At 48.3% G+C, this 19,185-nt stretch overlaps 3 protein-coding genes across 3 annotated transcripts; 1 reads left to right on the top strand and 2 right to left on the bottom strand.

The window, feature by feature from the left end:
• Positions 1–3,219: 3,219 nt before the first annotated feature.
• On the bottom strand, positions 3,220–4,799 carry LOC136528448 (uncharacterized). The gene has a single exon (XM_066521408.1). It carries the CDS (start codon positions 4,682–4,684, stop codon positions 3,461–3,463), a length of 1,224 nt encoding a protein of 407 aa, XP_066377505.1. The 5' UTR covers positions 4,685–4,799; the 3' UTR covers positions 3,220–3,460.
• A 4,297-nt stretch (positions 4,800–9,096) lies between these two features.
• On the top strand, positions 9,097–16,700 carry LOC136529278 (alternative NAD(P)H-ubiquinone oxidoreductase C1, chloroplastic/mitochondrial-like). Its single transcript, XM_066522360.1, has 12 exons — positions 9,097–9,272; positions 9,805–9,989; positions 10,497–10,592; positions 10,803–10,869; positions 10,961–11,141; positions 11,623–11,716; positions 12,873–13,088; positions 13,503–13,892; positions 13,979–14,055; positions 14,194–14,297; positions 14,368–14,480; positions 15,557–16,700. Exons 1-12 carry the CDS (start codon positions 9,185–9,187, stop codon positions 16,577–16,579), a joined length of 2,634 nt encoding a protein of 877 aa, XP_066378457.1. The 5' UTR covers positions 9,097–9,184; the 3' UTR covers positions 16,580–16,700.
• Positions 16,701–16,871: 171 nt separating this feature from the next.
• LOC136529279 (2-hydroxyisoflavanone dehydratase-like) lies at positions 16,872–18,578 on the bottom strand. Its single transcript, XM_066522361.1, has one exon. It carries the CDS (start codon positions 18,420–18,422, stop codon positions 17,430–17,432), a length of 993 nt encoding a protein of 330 aa, XP_066378458.1. The 5' UTR covers positions 18,423–18,578; the 3' UTR covers positions 16,872–17,429.
• Between the last annotated feature and the right edge of the window lie 607 nt (positions 18,579–19,185).

Here is a 19,185-nt window from a genome sequence, read left to right as displayed (position 1 = left end):
TGCGTGTGTGCTCTGTTAGTTTGAGCAAATTGGAACGTGTATTTATATTAGCAGGGAATGCAGTCCAATGCAAAGGCTAGCTAGCTACTGCAATAATGCGTGCTCTCCGTGCGTTGCTGCGATGCTCATCTGCAGCGGATGATACCGCCAGTATTTATAGAGCGAGCGAGAGAGCTGCCAATGCAACGACGAGGATCTTAGCAACTCGTCCACGTTGTGGCGTTGTTATTTTCATGCGCCGTCGACCAATGCACGGTGTGGGTGCAGAAGCCGCGTACCCTGAAACGCCCTCCTCCGATCCGTTAGCGTGAGTTGATTGGCGTACACGTGCATGGCCGACCGTGGCCGCAGGCTACTCCACGCCCCTCGGCCAAGCCTCCCGACACCGCAGTTGCCGCACGAGCTCCTCCGCTGTCGGCTGGAGCACGGCCGCCGCCGCTGTCCAGGTCACCCGCCGCCGGGCCACCGGTTGCCGACGCAGGGGCCGCGCGGGGCTGGCCGCCACCCACGGGCGCGGAGGTCGCGCGAGGGAGGCCGCGTGCACTCGGGCGCGTAGGACGCGCAGGGATGCAGCTAGGAGGTTGCACGGGCTGCCTGCCGCGAGTGCGAGCGCGGTCGCAGGGCGCTAGGGCCGCTGGCCGCAGGGCGCACCACGCGCAGTCAGTCGGGCACGCGGACTGTACGGCCGGCTTGGCGCATGGACACCGCCGTTGCAAGCCTGGCACGTAGGTAGCGTAGAGCACCGGCCGAGGCGAGGAGACAGAGCGTGTGCTAAACAAGCAGATCGACGGCGGGAACTGCCACGACAGCGACATTTGCAGTAGGTTGCTAGCTTAATTAAATTAGATTAATTAAGCCAGCATGCATGCACAAATCGCAATCACCTGGAAGCTGATGATAAGGCTAGCTATAGAACGAGTCAAGGTCAAGGAATTCAACGAATGGCAGGCTGGCAGCATGCATGCATCCATGGAGCGAGGGTTCCAGGCCACTTCGTCCAGCAGCTTCCAAGAGATGCTGGCGGCTTACAGCGAATGAATACAGAAATCGTGCTCGTTTACCCTTTTTGGGTGCTGTAGCAGTGTGAGCCGTGCGTGTCATTCTGCTACCGGCGTCCATGGCATCCGGCGGCGACGTCCTGGGCGGCAGCGACGGACGCGGGCCCTGGCCGGTCTCCACCGATGCAACGACCGGAGGTCAAAACCGACGTGCATGTATGCATGCGTTGGATTTAAGGTTAAATAAATGGTACGGAGAACCATTTTAAAAGTTCATGATTAAAAAATATGGTTAAAAAATTGATGGATCTAGACGGCACTCAACGAAAGTTAATGGACCAAAAAATACAGTTTCAAAGTTGATGGACCTAGATGATACCCCAACGAAAATTAATGGACCTCCGATGTATTTTACTCTTTACAAAAAGTGTTAAAAATAAAAAAAATCGAAGGGGGTAGGTGTATAACTTTGCATGCTACGAGGGGCAGATTTAGGGGGGAACAGAGTAGATTCCAGCCCCCCCCCCCCCCCCCCCCCCAACACCCCAATCAGCATGACCACGATGTAGCACCTTTGAGGCCCTGTTTGTTTTAGTTTGTTGGAAGCTTTTCAACGTTAGATTTGGGACATTCCAAAAGCTAAAAAGCTCCGACAAACCAAAAACTCAAAAGCTCACTTTGATGAGCATGTGGCTTTTGGCTTCCGGAAGCTTTTTTGCTTTTGGAAAGTCCGAAAGCTGAGGTCCAAAAACTCTTAGGAAACCTAAGCAAACAGTCTGCAAGTTTTGGACATAGGTGAAGAGGAAGGAGAGGCGGATAAGGCCTGCATTCACCATTGCCTATTGTATTGTATGGTATTATGGCTCGATTCTATCGTGCACTATTTCACACTTGCCTAGACATGTCTAATGAAAATAACTCGCTAAATAAAATCAGCGAGTAGTTATTAGAACTAACATTTGGAAATAAGACCGGATAAGAAATGGAATCCCTAAAGAAGAAAACTAAAAATGAAGAGAGCAAAACCATACTAAATCCATGTCAACCTCTCATCAGCTAATTTTAGTTTTACGGCTGTTCTTGGGCATCCTTGTCCATATCCCCCAATACACGCAGAACGTTCCATATCAGTATGGTTGTATGGGTTGTTTATGCTATAGGTGAGAAGCCCAAGGGATCCCGCGATCAAAGAAACGTCTCAAGAGCAGCACAGCTACTGTAGCTGTATGTGCAGTCTTTTATGATGATAAGCATGGTACATTTTGATCATAATTGAAGCACTATTGTGGAGGCAGAATCTAACTTTATCACAGGTTTCAAGAAAAGAAGACGAACATGCCAATGGTCAAGGGCACATTAATCCATAATAATTAACAATTGTCTCTCATCATCATATAATCTATCTTATGGCACTCGTAATGGGGACTCATAAACTAGCTCTAAGCATTTTTTTTTCATATTTTAATGGAAGAGAGAGAAAAGCTAGCTATTGATCAAGAGCTAAGCTCATACACGTATTTTAAGATCATATAATAGTGCCATGTGGGGTCATCCATGTTATGACCTATGCACTAAAAGTTAATACTATTGAAGAAGTTGGCTTAGAGCTACTAACCGGTTTATACCATTGCGGGTGGCCTTATAATATCTAAGTCCATATCTATATCTATATCATATCTATTACCCTCCGTCCCATAAAAAGATGTCATTTTCACTTCCCAAGAAGTTAAACAATTTTAACTCTGAACAATATAGAAGAAAATATTAATATTTATGAGACATAATTAGTATCATTAGATAGATTATTGAATATATTACCATAATAAACTTATTGGAGATACAAATGTTGCTGATGTTATCTACAAACCTAGTTAAATTAATTTGAAAAAGTTTGACCGATACGTTCCCATAACATCACTTTATATGAGACAGAGGTGTATTCTGTATCTATATCTATATCTATATATATCTCTTTATCTAAAAAATAAATATATCTATCTATTCTATACGTATATCTATCCATTATATATTTATATCTATATCTAATTCAATTGATATTAAAGAGTTAAGTGATTCTTCTGTCCACCTTTTATTTATTTCTCAAAGTGTCATCATGTTTTCAGTCTCTCTTATGAGATCTGAACTCACGAATCCGTATTCCTACAAGTTATAACAACTCGTGTCCAGTATAAAGTAGTATAAAGTATGATTCCTAGATATATTGAGTTGAGTGCAATATATTGAGTTGAAAGCATGCACAGCCTCACCGACACGTTTGCTAGTTATGCAAATAGTACACGATGATAATACAGTCAAGCTCCACAAAGTGAGAAACCAATACCAAAAGCAGTATTGGATGCAAATTGCACTTGTATATTGTTTCACACTATGCAAAAAGAAGATACATCTTGTATGAACAGATAACCGGGCAGAGAAATACGGCAAAATGACGCTATGATTCTTCACCCTTTGTTTGCCGGCGGCGCCATGCCGTGGTGGTGCCACGAGTACGCGCCGAGCCCTTTGGCCAGCCGCTGCAGCGGGCTCAGCCGAGCGCACCCGGCGACGTTCACCGCCGCCGCGGCCGCGTTCCTGTTGCCATGCCGCTTCCAGTCCTTGACCATGTCGCCGCCTTTTGCGCTGGCTTTGATCGTCACCGCCGGCTGCGCGCTCGCCTTCTTGACGGGCAAGTCGAGCTGTCGCACTGCCTTCATGTCGGGGTGCTCCTGCTTGTTGACACGACCGCCGTCGGATGAGCTCCGGAACAGGAGGAGGTCGCTGAGCCGCCACCTTCTCCACCCGGCGCTCCTCGACCACGACGCGGTACGCGAGGCCAGTTTCTTGGGCGGCGAGCCGGCGATGGCACTGCCCTTGTCATCTTTGCCGCCGAGCGGGGATGGCGCTGGCGCCTTGGTTGCCTCCAGCAGCGCGGCGGCGAACGGGTCGAAGTCGACACCGGAGCCGACCCTGCTCCTCCGCCGCGGCGACAACATGGCAACTCTGGCCATCGGCGACCGCGGCGACGACGAGACGCTCCCGCCGTCGAGCAGCCCGGGCGGCGGCTTCAACGGACGAACCTTGGGCTCGTCGGCCGTGTTGGGCTTCGGCTTCAAAGGCCTGATTTTGCCCTTCTCGAAGAGCTCGTCGGCCGTCGTAAGCGTCTCCACCGGCGCGGCCTTGCCAACTTGCGTGCCGAACTCGAATTCCGTGTCCCACGCCGCCTTGTTGGCGGCCACGCCCCCGCCAAGCCCCCGCTTCGGCGTCCCAGGCCTCTCCTCCCAGTCGAACGGCACGGACGATCCGCCCGTCGCGTACGACCGGCGCGGCTGGAACTCCTCGTCGCCGTCGTCACCGTCGGGCCCACCGTCGCTGCCGTTGCCCTCGGCGAAGTGGGCGTAAATGGCCGCGGCGCGCCGGGGGCTGGCGGGCGCGCTGGTGAAGTGCTGGAAGAGGTCGAACGGGTTGGCGTCGGTGAGGCGCGGGGTGGCGGCCGGCGGCAGGAGGTCGAACGGGTTCGGCGACGGCGGCGCCGTCAGGAACAGCCCGCCGCCCGCGGCTCCCTCGTCGGAGGGGACAAGGCACCCGCGCGGGCTGGACGGCGCCGTGGCGTACGGGCTGGTGGCCGCGCTGTCTAGCCGGAAGTCCTTCGGAGGCGGCGACGCGGGAGCCATCATCCTCGGCTCCATTTCGGTGGTCTTTGGTTGGCTTTTCGGACTTGGAGAGTCTCTGGTGGTGGCTGCCGCTGGTTTAAGAGCTGTGGTGAGGGATGGAGATGGAGATGGAGATGGAGATGGAGATGGAGAGAAGCGAAGCCAAGGAAATCGGGAGGAAGCAGGGAGGAAGCAGGGCCTGCAGGGGAAGACTGGAATTGAGAACGATCTGAATACGTGCTGGATGAAAATATATATATATATATAGTAAATAAGAGGAGATCGATTTGTATAGGAAGTTTTATTTATATCTAATAATAGAGAAAACATGACAGTGAAGCACGTTCGGGACAGAGGAATTTGAGAGCTTATTTTCTGATATTTTTAACGTTATATTCTATATATACGGAGTATTTGCCAAAAGTAAGAAATATGTGTTGCTGTTTTCTGAAAATCCTTACCATTTGAGACAGACTCTTGAAACATTTGAGCCGAATTCTGACGACTGAGAGATCGCTTTTTAATTGACGCTATCGGTTTCATCTTCGTGCTCGTGCTTTGCCGACAAATTTCGTCCATTGGAAGTACAGGTGAAGGTAAGCCATTTGGACCAAAGTACCCATGTTTTATGTGCTCGTCTTAAGGGATAGGCTGGTGAGACTGTGATGGTGATCTGCTGTTGCGAGCTACTAGTATAATATAAACAACCGCTTTGTCTAACGTGATTTTGATGGACTAATGCGTGCCTTTTCCTAAAGCCTTCGCTAATGACGACACGGATTCTGGAAGATAAAATATGATACGGTAGGAAACAGATGGCCGTTTCCTCGTCAAAGGAAGCTCGTGTCTGTACTTCCTTTCACAGGTAGCTCCTGATTTGGTGCGGCGCTAATGGCGCCACGCCTGTTAATTTACCGCTGATTACTGGGATCAGCTTCCATCGATGTATACCTCGGTGTCGTGCTGTCAAGGCCCTGCTCTGTTTGTAACGCAGTAGTCCTTAATTTTTTTGTAGGATACAAATTCCACAGGAAACAATTCAAAACATCTCTTACTCCTAGGGAGTTATTAAATTAAAGTGTTTTTTAAATGAAGTTCGTGCTCTGCACTTCCAGGAGTATATTTCCTAGGGAATTTAAATTGAAGTGTTTTTTATGAAGTTCTTTTAGGGCGGGGGAATTGAAACGTCCCGCGTTCTGAAGTCTATGATCCGTTGAAACGGCAAGCAAAGAGGTCGACTCCGTGGCCACGTCATCAAGGAAATGAAAATACTTCTGACCGAACAAATGCGGTTTTCTATGGAAGCTCACAAACATTTCGCGTGCTTCGCTGTCATATCTTTTTGCATCATTTCCTTCCTTGAGCGCAGAAGGCCTTTTCCTAAATAAGAGGCGTTTTACGATCCTAATCAGTTGAATCTACCTGCTTTTTTTATTTCGTGGAACACGAACTCATTAAATGCATTATTAATCAGTGTATTCAGACCAAATTGATATTTAGGATCCTAGGGCTTTCGGCTGGTCGTTAAGCCGGCCGGTTTCGGCTAATTCAACAGTGTTTATGAGGGAGAATAAGCTGAAATAGGCTGATTTTGTTGAAAAGTAGTTCAAGCGAACAGACCGCTAATCACTTGACTATACCTGTTTTTTTTCATTTCGTGGAACATGAACTCATTAAAAGCATTATTAATCAGTTTATTCAGACAGAATTGATATTGAGCATGGAAATGTTTACAGGTCAACATGGGTTAAACGAAGATTCAAGATTGTAAAGATGACTAAGCATTTCGACCTTTCCTTGTCCTTTAATGCTGGGTTGAATTTGAGGAGTTTTGAAATAAACTATAGCATTTTTACGAGATAATAAGTATCCTGAAACAATGCATGACAAAAACTTTTTTTTTGACAAGCAATGAAGTCAAGCATGAAGTTTCCAACTGTCATCTTGCGGGTGCCCGGTGTTCCCCGACTCTGAGCACATACATTTCCTGTAATTCTTCAGCTGATAAAATATCGCTAGTACTCACTTGAAAAAAAAAAGTCAATAGCATGACGCGGCATCAACGCGCCGGCGGCCGGCATGTCTCTGCCCGCCTTGCTCGCCTGCACGTCGGAGTCGACGAGGCACCGCAAGTTGGCCGAGTCGAGGTTAGCCACCGCATGTCCCGGCGTTTGTCCTGCCTGGTGCCTGCTGCCCGCGATAAGGCGTGGAAGGCTAGGAGTAGGAGGCGGCATTTCGACGACCGACGTCCGCTCTGGGCTGCGCGCTGTCCTCGCGGGGACGTATTGCCGTCGTTTTCTTCTCCGGCAGGCGGCAGCGCCGTCCCTAACCACCTTTCGGCATTGACTAGTCCCTGTTGACTCCCAATACGCTTCCAAGGCCAACTAAGATAAGATTTGTTTTATTAGTAGTATTATAGATGCGCGCGGCCGCCTAATCGGTTGCAAGTTTTGTATCGGCCATATTTATCAGCCATGATACAATATTTTTTCTCTCACAATAAAACAGCATCAGTCGGTTTATAAGCCACGTAAACGATCAAACGAACAGGAATATACTCTTTCCCCGTGTTCTTTTCCCCCTGGCCTGTCAGGGGTATATTTACGTTACGCTGTCAGCCGTTTCATAGAATTATTTTAAGTAGGTGGATTGATCGAAAAAAGAAAGATTCGGATTGAAGAATCGTTAGGTTTGAGCCATGGTTCATCGCTTCACGTATGTTGCGGTTTCGATCAGGTTGGAGATTGCACACCAGCTTCTCGCTACATGCAGTACACACAGTGACACAACGGTTCTGAACTTCTGATCTCTAGTTGCTGACTGGCTGCAGCAACCACGGCTTAAAGCCTTCGACCGTGGGCTTGGGACTGGGATCTGAGTGTCTTGCAATAGTGGACTAATGTGACTTACACCACCAATCCACCATTGTGCCATGAAAGAGCTTAAAGAAAAATCACTCACATACTCATTTGTCATTTCCTTGGAGATTAGGATGGAACGAAATCAACGAGTTTTCCAACGCATAGGTACCTGGCGAAGATAAAAGACGAGTCTAACGCTCGGGCAATGGCCTGAGCAAAATAATTGGGTTCGTAATTTGGAGGCACTCGAGCTCGGACACCCGCAGCGCGTCCGGATGCTCAGCGAACCGAACCATGGCCCACCTCCTAGCTACAAGACCACCGAAACCCGCCCTCCGTCCACCTTCGGCCTGCCCCACGCGCGCATTATGCCCCCATCTTTTCTTCTGCCGATCGCCCTGACCCCCTTCTCTCTCTATGTGCGGGCGGCACTCAGGAACTAGGATGAGCAACTGAGGACGAGCACGCCCCTAGCATGCCCCGACCGCAGCACCCCCATCCGCCCGCCGGCCCCCGGCTCGGCCCCAGCCGAACAATATGAAACACTTGCAACATAAATGCAACATAAGACTGAAAACAAATGAAACATTTGGAAACATGCTTTTGCAACGTGTGTGTGAAACACATGAAACATCCAAAACAGAACACTTGCAACTTACAACACGAAACAGCTTGCTACAACATAAGGTTGAAACAACTGAAACATTTGGAAACATAATGTTGCAACATATGCAATATCCAGATAAAAAACGATTGCAACATACATCTGGAAAATAGATGAAACATTTTGAATAAACGCTTGCAACATGCCTCTGAAAAAACTTGCAACATATGCAACATCCCTCGATCTACTTTTGCAACATCAAGATGAAACAATTGCAACATACATCTGGGAGGGGAAGGGTGGGCTGGTCAATTCCGGCCATCGGGGTTGGAGCCGGCGGTGAGCCACGGCGCGCGAGCACCACCAACACCATCGCGCTCGTGAGTGCCCTTGGCTCGGCTGGGAAAGACTTGAGGCACCATGGCACATGCGCCCCAACGGCCATGGCGGGGTCAGCGACGTGCGCTATAGCGATGGGAGACCGACGGACGGACAGCGAGGGAGAGAGCGGCATAGGTGTCTGGAACGGGCGCGCGACACGGCCGGCAATGGGGCACGGCTCGGTAGCGGAGGAGCGCACGGTGGAGAAAGGAGCGCGGACAACTAGCGGCCACGTTGCTCTGGGGCCTAGCGGATAAGCACGAAGGAGTTGGAGAGGAGACGGATAAGCACAAGGGAGTGGAGATTTTTTTTTTTTTTTTTGGTTTGGGCTGCTCCTGAGAGCCGCATCCAGACATGAGTCACGGACAGATGTCCCAGTTGAATCATTTCCGTTCGTAATTGGGTTCCCCAATAATACCTCCTTGATTTTTTTTTCTCCTTATTAAACAAACTCTTTATATTTACGATAGATCCAAATGTTTTGCCAATCCAGTGGTGGCCTGGTAAGGTATCCACTTCGAGCCCACGCAAAGCCCATCGTACCATCGCCCTTTTCTCAGGGGAGGAAGGCTCCCTGTCTCTCGCCTTTCGTCGCTGGCTGTCTTCCGCTTCCTCAGTCCTCTCGCTTCTGTTCCCCTATCGTCGGCCCCGACAACCGCCACGTCTCGCGCGCTCGTCCGCACCCCGCCGATGAGCTGCCGCGCGGCGCCGTGGAGCCGCCCGTCGCACATCGCCGGGCCGCGTGTGCCCACCCCGGCGCGGCCGCGCTTCGCGCTTGGTGAGGTCCACGAGCTCCCTCTCACCTCTAGATTTCGTGGTTATCTGATTTCCCTGTTCGCTTGCTGCCTGCCTAGTGGGTTTGTTTCCCCGATGTTGGGGCTTTACGTCCTATGGTTAACAGGTGCTGATCAATGCGCATACCGGGCCACGATTTAGCTTAGCTGGGACTAGGAGAATACTTTGAATATTGGGCTCTCATGTTTTACTTAGCTTACCAACGAGAATACTTTTGAATTTTTGCTCTGATGTTATTGCTTGCACTGTTTCTTCTGATAGTCTAACCATGTCTTAAAGTCTGATCTCAAGTCAGATGGAAATGGAAGCATTTGAACTAGATGGGCTCGCTTGATAGATTTTGGGTTCTACTGTAGTTATTCGAACCTATGTTTCACATTCGTAGGACAGCAAAGCTCCTGGCATTATTTAGTTGCATTTCGCAGTACTTTTGTATTCAGTTTGACAATTGGTACGAATTCATCTAGCTAAATATTGTTTGGCTCCTTAATCAGTTATGCTTTGGTTCCTGACAGGAAGTAGGAATCTGTGGAAGAACTCATGGACAATTGGTGCTGGTGTTTCAAATATGTTTGCGCTGCCATCAAGGCTGTTTAGGTGCATGGCTTCAAGTGGCTCTGGTGATGGTGGTTTTGCTCGGTCTACATCGACTGATGAAGCAGTAGCACCATTGCCGTTATACTCTTGGCCAGATAAGCAGGTTGACTGATTTGGGCTATCAACAACTTAAGATTGCCTGCTGTTCTTGATATTTTCTTTCACCTATTCACGAGTTGGTAGTTATCTGTATGTGGTCAGAGTATTGAGTCAGTTCACCTTAGACTCACCTACTGTGGTCAGAGTATTGAGTCAGTTCTCCTTAGACTCACCTACTCTAATGGCTAATGGCTAATGCACTGATAATTTGTGGGGAATGTTACTATGTTACAATCACAAGAGACTAGACTTAGGTGTACATCATTCGGACAAAAAATTTAGTATAAATGCATTTGCAACTCATGACATACAGCTTTTGATAAACACTACTAGTAATACATAGTTTTTGTTCTTTTTTATGGACCAGGGAATATTTTGCTCTCATTTATGTGAGCCTTGCTGAGGATAGTTGTTTGTTACGATTTAGGGCAGCTGGATTTTTAATATAGTTATTCTGACTATAGATTTATATTGCTGTTACTGAATGTGTTTTTTTAATACTTATTTTCAGAGACCACGAGTGTGCATTTTAGGTGGTGGATTTGGAGGCCTGTACACTGCTTTAAGACTTGATTCTCTTGTGTGGCCCAATGATAAGAGGCCTCAGGTAAAATGATGATGCTCTTCTAAATTCCCTTTATCTTGAACTGGTAGAAATTACACTCCTTATGAACTGCATAAATTTTCTTCATGGGATTTTATGTGACCCTTTCTTATGGGTCTTATGATTTCATGATGGCGTCTTCTGTAATCTTCTATTTCGTTTATTATACTCATATACTGTAATAGTTTACTAATAAAGAAACACAAATTACAGGTTCTTCTGGTTGATCAATCTGATAAATTTGTATTTAAACCCATGTTGTATGAGCTATTATCAGGAGGTACTTCTGTTTCAATTGTATAAATTATTTTGATTATTCCTTTTCACATGTTTTCATATTTCAAACTGTTGCTATTTGATCTGGTTGCCAGAAGTGGATGTCTGGGAGATAGCTCCATCTTTTATAGAGTTGCTGAAAAACACAAGTGTTCAATTTGTGAGAGATAGTGTAAAGCTTCTGCGCCCTGCTGATCACTTTAGAAGAGGACCTGGAGAACCATGCACTGGTGGAGTTGTTCATCTGGAAAGTGGCACTGTCATTGAATATGATTGGTAAGAATAATAAATTCTACATGATTGCAGTGGCTGTCAAGTCCAAGGCTTCCTTTTAGGAGCAATTTTAAAGTAGTTTGCTATAGTTCATTTTTTTCATTTAAGATATGTTTAAGGATATTTGTTTTTGAAACATAAGAGCAAGTTGTTATTTGCTGCTACATAGTTTTTAGATTATGTAAAATAAGTACCAGTGTCTGTCTCACTAACTTTTAATGTGAACCTAGGATTGCCTGAACTCTGTCCCTTTTTTCTGATAACCATGTAGCATTGGTCCATTCGTTCGGGCCACTCCTGAATCATGATATGAATGGATTTTTTTATTTAACGAGTAGATTGTCAATAATTAATAATAGGGAACCATAGAACACAACAATAACATGTAGAACTACTTTATTTATGTAGATGGCTAGATTAAAGTTCTTTGCTGTCTAGTTACAATAATCTTGTTGCTGACATTTGTTTTGGAATGGGCAGCCAGGCTCATTCTAGCTTTAGGGGCTGAAGCTAAAATTGATGTTGTTCCCGGTTCAGCTGATTATGCAATTCCTTTCACGACATTAGAGGATGCTTTGGTAAGCACAAATCGTCTCATGAAATTGTATATATACTTATTGCAAACTAATCTATTGTTGGAACTACTAATATTAGCCTGTAAAATCTACTGCTGCAACAAGTGAATCATACAAGAGTTCTAAACGAGCAACAGTTAGATTAGCAAAACAAGCTAGGGGGTCGACACAGGTTCATAATGTTCCTTATGTGTTAGGTTTATTCCATGCCACTCCATGCCCAATGAGACTGAGCTACAAATTTCCAATGGAAGTCTACTACTGTCATCTCTGTAATGTGTCTTTGATTAACGGAATCAATTATTTTTCAAAAACTATAATCAATATTAACATTGGGGGCCACTATTTGATATATGTCATGAATTTGTTGATATAGTTGCATTAGCTGTTTCAGGGATTACAGATCCTATTGTGCAGCATAGTGCATAGATAGCTTAATTTCTCAACCGTGGGTCCATGAGTGTTGGCAATCCAGCCACCTGCAGAGGTGAGCAATCAGCTCACTCACACACCACACTCACAACTCACGGCTAGAGGTAGGAGAAGGGTGAGCACAGCACACTAAACAAGTACTGCACAGGCACAAGTGCAGGAAACTGAACTGATTCTTCCATTGCATTGCCTAGTATATATACAAGTCCTAGTATATATACAAGAAAGTCCTAGTATATATACAAGAAAGTCCTAGTATATATACAAGTCTAGTACCAACTATGGTACACTAGTACATGGCTGATCTCAGCCCCCAACTACTACTACATGGCTGATGTATGCCACTACATAGTTGGCCTATTGCCATACTCCTACAGTATTATAAATGGACAGCAAGAGCTGACCAAAATACCAACTCTCTGCTGCAGCAAAAGATAAAAAGGGAGCAGCAGATTATCTTACAATGAGACCATGATCATCAATCTTTTTCCTAATGCCTTTGTTCTGACAACCTATGTAACAAGTGAATCATACTTTTTGAAATAACTCAATACTTTAAAAAAAATAGGGTCAATTATTTGTATATCATCATGCATTTGTTATTATGGCTGCTATTAGCTATTTCTAGTATTGTAGATCCTGTTGTGCATAAATAGCTCAAATACTCATCCATGAGTCCACGACTATCAAATTCTCGTGTTGTTTATTTCATAAATTTATTTTGCAGAGGGTTGAAAGCAAGTTGAAAATGCTAGAGAGGAAAAGGTTTGGTGAGAGTTCCCCTACTATTGAGGTGGCAATTGTGGGGTTGGGCTATTCCGGTGTTGAATTAGCTGCGACTATATCTGAGAGATTAAAAAACACCGGGACTGTAAAGGCAATAAATGTTCAAACAACCATATGTCCCACTGCTCCACAAGGAAATCGTGATGTTGCTCTGAAGGTAAGAAGCTAAAAGGTTCTATACATACATAATGAACTGTTCTGGTCAGCTTTCTATTAAAATTATAATTGATTTCATATTCCATTTGAATGCTGTGGGGTCATCTCGTGTCTGAATTCTGATCCAGTTGAAGGATTGTAGCTTTAGTGCAATGTTGCTATCCTTATCATACAAATCCCTTCACCTTTTGTAACATGTCACCAAACAATACATTTCCTTCGGGTTGTTTTTGTATCCTATATTCCCATGCAAGACAACATGGAGAAGTCATGCTCTTCCTTTACTATTTTACATAGCAGTGTTTGCCGATGATGATATTGTTTTCATATCTGTACTTCTTCAGTTGAGGAAATTATATTTTTGGGCTATCAGCTAATCACTAAAGAAATTTTGGTTCCACTACTTTCTCATCAGGTTCTTGAGTCTCGGAATATTCAGCTTTTCTTGGGATATTTTGTGACCTGCATTAAAGAGGCTTCTACATCTGATGATTCAAGTAGCACAGTTACATACTCTGAAGTTGACGGTGATCATAGGAAACTAATTTTGGACCTTCAACCTGCTGAAAGAGGCCTCAAAGGCCAGACTCTTGAGGCCGATTTGGTGCTGTGGACAGTGGGTTCAACATCTCAGATTCCCCGGTTACAGCCTCCTGATGCTCCCTATGTTATTCCTTTGAATGGTCGGGGACAGGTGGAGACAGAGGAAACCCTTCAAGTAAAAGGCCATCCCCGGACATTTGCGATTGGTGATTCAGCAGCTCTAAGGGATCCATCAGGCAAACTCCTCCCAGCCACTGCACAGGTAAGAGATTTGCTGGATTTTGCTTCAGGCTGGTGCTGCAAGCCTGCACTGCTAGTCATGTCACTAAAGAAACTCTGATCTCCTAGGTTGCCTTTCAACAAGCAGATTTTGCTGGATGGAATCTCTGGGCAGCAATAAATGATCGGCCTCTCCTGCCATTCAGGTTCAAATGTGTCTTTGTTCATTTATTCACAGCATTGCTAATTTGTTCAGTTTCTTGCCAGTAGTATTCCACATCTTAGTAGGTACTAGGAAGGGTTGAACTCCATAGGAGACCTCAAATATACTGAATGTTTTGCAGGTTCCAAAACCTTGGTGAGATGATGACGCTTGGTAGAAATGACGCCGCGGTAACAGCAAGTTTCATTGAAGGGCTGACCTTAGAAGGACCTCTAGGACACGCTGGTATGAACACTTTGAAGCATGCTCATTCACTTTCACCTATGCGTAACTGAAATTGAACTTTGCTCTGCAGCTCGGAAGCTTGTGTACTACCTCAGAATGCCCACGGATGAACACCGGGTGAAGGTTGGAATCAGCTGGTTCACAAAGACCGCAGTCGATACACTTGCCTCCGTGCAAAACGCAGTAAGTAACACGCTCACAGGCTCATGACTGTACGGATCTTAGGCGTAGTATGTGCCTGAACCAAATGACAGCCTGTTCCTCTGGGCTTATACGATCCTATACGATCGTGGATTATAAGTTGGAACAGTATTTTTCTCCCACACCAAACCAGCCAGCAGTAAATAATCCACGATCTTTTACGACGAAACGAACACTGCCTGAACTGGAGGACAGATCGATGTCCATCCTATGTACGTAATCGAGGATCTGCTCGACTAGCTGTACCATACTTTTTAATCAAGCTGCTATGTTCCTACAGTAAGCATTTGTACAAGTGACGAATTCTACTTGCGGAAGTGGTTACATATCTGTGGTACAAGAGCAGGGATGATTTATATATAAAAAAATAAGTCTGGCTATGCTGATGACTGTGGTGTTGTATAACAGTTGCAGTACATGATACATATGGTACTTGCATTTCGCTTGGCGAGCATAATTTTAGGCTTTTATTTTATTTTATTTAAATTTTCGAAATTCCTGTGGAGTTCTTGTGTACTCCGTAGCATGAAGCATCGCTGTCGGTAGCATTTTTTGGAAATTCATAATGTGCTATTTTTTTTTCTAAATGGAAAAGATTCTGAACCACATGGGAAGGTATCACTTTTCGAAATGGACAAAGTTCTGGACCGCATGGGACACAAAAATCGCTTTGAGCCATGTTTAGATCCCCTTATTTCCAGAATTTGGCACTATGCAAAAAGAAGATTCTCCGTCACATCAAACTTACGGTATATGCATGGAGTACTAAATATTATCGAAATCAAAAACTAATTACACAGTTTGGTTGTACTCTACGAGACGAACGTTTTGAGCCTAACTAGTTAACGATTGGACAATTATTACCAAATAAAAACAAAATAGTACTGTAGCTACAGTACCCGCGTTTTTGGGCGGCGCCGAATTGGCTGATGAACTAAACGCGGCCTTGAAGTGCCTTTGTATTCAAGTCAACTCTCACCAACCCTCACCTGCAGCCTTTGTATATCTTCGTGGAGCCTCCAACTGAGTTTGTTCGCCTCGCTGTGTTGCACTCCTAGGTAGCCAGTTCGTTTCCTCCCCCAACCAAAATGGGCGACGCCACCGCCACCAACCCCTCCTCGCCGACCGCAGCCATGGATCCCGACTCCGAGGTCGTCTTCGACTTCCAGCCCTACCTCTGCCAGTACAAGAGCGGCCGCATCCACCGCCCCGGCGGCGCCCCCACCGTCCCCGCCTGCACGGACCCCGCCACCGGCGTCGTCTCCAAGGACATCCGCGCCGGGCCCGCCTCCGCGCGCGTCTACCTCCCTCCGGGCGCCACCGGCAAGATCCCGGTGATTGTCTACTTCCACGGCGGCGGCTTCGTGGCCGGCTCGCCGGCGCGGCCGGGCACGCACAACTACCTCAACGACCTCGTCGCCCGGTCGGGCGCCATCGGCGTGTCTGGCTACTACCGCCTCGCGCCGGAGCACAAGCTGCCCGCCGCGTACGACGACGCGTGGGCGGCGCTGCGGTGGGCGGTGACGCTCGGCGACGGCGAGGACCCGTGGCTGCTGGAGCACGCCGACCTGTCCCGCGTCTTCCTGGCCGGCTGCAGCGCCGGCGCCAACATCGCGCACAACACGGCCGTGCGGGCCTCCGCCGCCGGCGCGCTCCCCGACGGCGTCACCATCCGCGGGCTCGCCCTGGTGCACCCGTACTTCACGGGCAGCGAGGCCGTGGGCGGCGAGATGGCGTTCGGCCCCGAGATCCGGCCGTTCATGGACCGGACCTGGCGGTTCGTGGTCTCGGAGACGGTGGGGCTGGACGACGCGCGCGTGAACCCGTTCGTGGACGACGCGGCGCGCAAGGCCTCCGCCGGGATCCCCTGCGAGCGCGTGCTGGTGTGCGTGGCCGAGAACGATTTCCTGCTCAAGGAGCGCGCGCTGTGGTACCACCGGGAGATCAAGGCCAGCGGGTACGCCGGCGAGGTCGAGCTGTTCGAGTCTAAGGGCGTCGGCCACGCGTTCCACTTCGACATGCTGGACTCGGAGCAGGGCGTTGAACTCCAGGAGCGGATCGTGGCTTTCATCAAGAAATGAACACCGAGACGATGAATAAGAGTTTTCTTTATGCTATTATATCATTTGGATACTTCAATTGTAATTCACCGAAAGTTGTTTGAGTGCCGAAATAATATATTCGTTCTGTCGGATGCTCGAATTGTATTTTTCCGTGTTTTCTCTGTGGAGAATTATTTTCCCTTATTTAGGGCGTTTGAGTCGTAGCTTTTGGTCTTTTGTTTTTGTTTTTTTTGAAAAAAAAGCTCACGATTCCTATATTACAGATGCCTGAAATCAAGGAGAGAGATTGATGAGAGGAAGAGAAAGATGTACAGTGCTGTTTTTCTGGATGATTGGATTAAAGATCGAATGGCTACTGTTCATCCCCTGGAAAAAAACTTGAGATTCAGGCATCTGAGGAATACAAGCTCCTATCTTGCTTTTAGTGTCTAGCTGGTGGTTTTTTCTGTTAATTTAGTGTTTCTAGTTTATTTTCTCAAAACTAGCTTAACAATTAGTCTGTTTGTTTCATCTTCTCGCCGGCAGAAGTCACCACTGAAGTCAGCAAAAAGCTAAGGTTATGTTCGGCGGCTCGTAAAGCCGCTTATACTGATTTGTACGGCTAATTTGTTGAGAGAGAAAAGCACTGTACCATGCCTTATAAGTCGGCTTATAATGGCAGCCGAACACTCCCTAAAACGAACACGTCCAGAAGGTTGTAAATTTGCAATTTGGGGGACTGTAAGATACATTTCGAAACTTCAATGAATTTTAGGCAAACAGATTAGACGAGCTCTCAGTCTCAGACACCACCACATATGAAACGGTGAAATTATTCCATCTCACTTGCGTAGTTGAACGCTTTGCACGGGCGCGCGCTCAGAGTCGCTCACATGCGTAGGAAGCTGAGGACGCGCTCCTCCATCTCCCGCGCCCTGTCGGAGCGCGGGTTCATGCAGTAGAAGACGTGGCCCTCGCCCTTGGACTCGAGCAGCTCCACCTTGCCGGGGTAGCCGCTTGCCCTGAGGCTCTCATAGTACCAGACGCCCCTGTCTCTGAGGTCATCCTTCTCGGCGACGCAGACGAGCACGCGGTTGGCGGCGACGCGCGCCGCGCTGCCGCCGGCGGCCTCCGAGAACGGGTTGGAGAGCGGGTCGTCGAGCCCGGGGGAGCCGGGGTACAGGAACCGCCAGAACGCGTCGGCTTGCGCCTTGCGCTGCTTCCCCGTCGTCCCCTCGTCGCCGATGTCCGCCGCGCCGCTGAAGTAGGGGTGCACTATCAGCAGCCCCCTGACGCGCATCCCGAGGAGGTCGCCGTGGCCCTGCTGCTCGCCGGCACGGACGGCGACCAAGTGCGCGATGGTGCCCCCCGCGCTGGCCCCGGCCAGGAACACGCGGGAGAAGTCGCCGTGCTCGGTAAGCCACGGCTCCACCGGTCCTCCGCCGCCCGCGGCGGCGGCGTGGGTGGCCACCCACTTGAGCCCTTCCCACGAGTCCTCGTAGGCGGTCGGGAGCGGGTGCTTCGGCGCGAGGCGGTACTCGAGCGCGACCGCGAGGACGCCGGCCTTGGCGACGAGCGCGTTGAGGTAGGTGTGCGTCCACGGGTCGGCCGCCGACCCGATCACGTAGGCACCGCCGTGGTAGTAGACGACGACGGGGAGCTGCTGCTTCTTGCCGTGGCTGCCGGGCGGGAGGAAGAGGCGCGCCCAGAGGCCCGTGCCTGGGTCGACGTCGACATCCTTGGACACGACGCCCGTGGCCGGGTCGGTGCCGGCCGGGAGCGGGGCCGGGTTAAAGAACCGCTCGACGCGGCCGCTCTTGTACTGGCGGACCAGCGGCGGGAACTCCGCCTGCACCTCCGTGTCCGGGTTCGCCGCCGCCATGCTGTCGTGCTCGTCGTTGTATTAGCGTCGGTGCGTGTCTTGCTCGGACACGGACGCTAGTGCTATGTACTAGTGCGGCGCGGGAGGAATTCCCAACGGGTGGAACGGCGGACCAAACGGTTGGTGTAGTGGTGCAGACGCGCAAGCGCAAAGAGCGTCGAGGCGATGATGTATTTGCTGTAACGATCTTTGGGTTGGTGTGGAAAAGTGGGGTCCTGACGACAATTAGGTGACAGAGGCCCTGTTCGCGTTTCTGTTTCAGCGAAGGAATAAACGGTGTTTTTCTCAACGATCGTGGAAGAGTGGAAGACCGTCCCAGTCGCTGCGTGGGTGAGGAAGCAGTGACCAGTACTGTGTGCTACGTGGTGGGTGGCCGGCCAAGCTTCTAGAAGACCATGAGCAGGTAGAGTCAAGTGAAGTGGCACCTGGCTGACGTCGCAATCCCCAATCGCCATGCCCGCGACCGCATGGCTTCAGAGTTCAGATGCCTGATGCCACGGGCCACGGCATCCGGCATCATGCGTGCATAGAGTGGCGGACCAGGATTTAATCGAAGATTAGCACCTGTATTGTTCTATCTAGAGGTAAAAACTACCCTATTTGAAAAAAAAAGATAAAAACTACCATTATACATCTGCTCTATGGCCCCGTTCGCTTCGCTGAAAAAATAAGCCCAAACAATGTTCCGGCTAATTTGTTGTGAGAGAAAAACAATGTTCCTGCTGAAAAAACAAGCTAAAAAATTCAGATTATAAGACAAGCG

Source organism: Miscanthus floridulus, chromosome 19 (assembly GCF_019320115.1).
Source record: "Miscanthus floridulus cultivar M001 chromosome 19, ASM1932011v1, whole genome shotgun sequence".
NCBI lineage: Eukaryota > Viridiplantae > Streptophyta > Magnoliopsida > Poales > Poaceae > Miscanthus > Miscanthus floridulus.
This window is presented reverse-complemented; position numbering and strand designations above follow the sequence as displayed.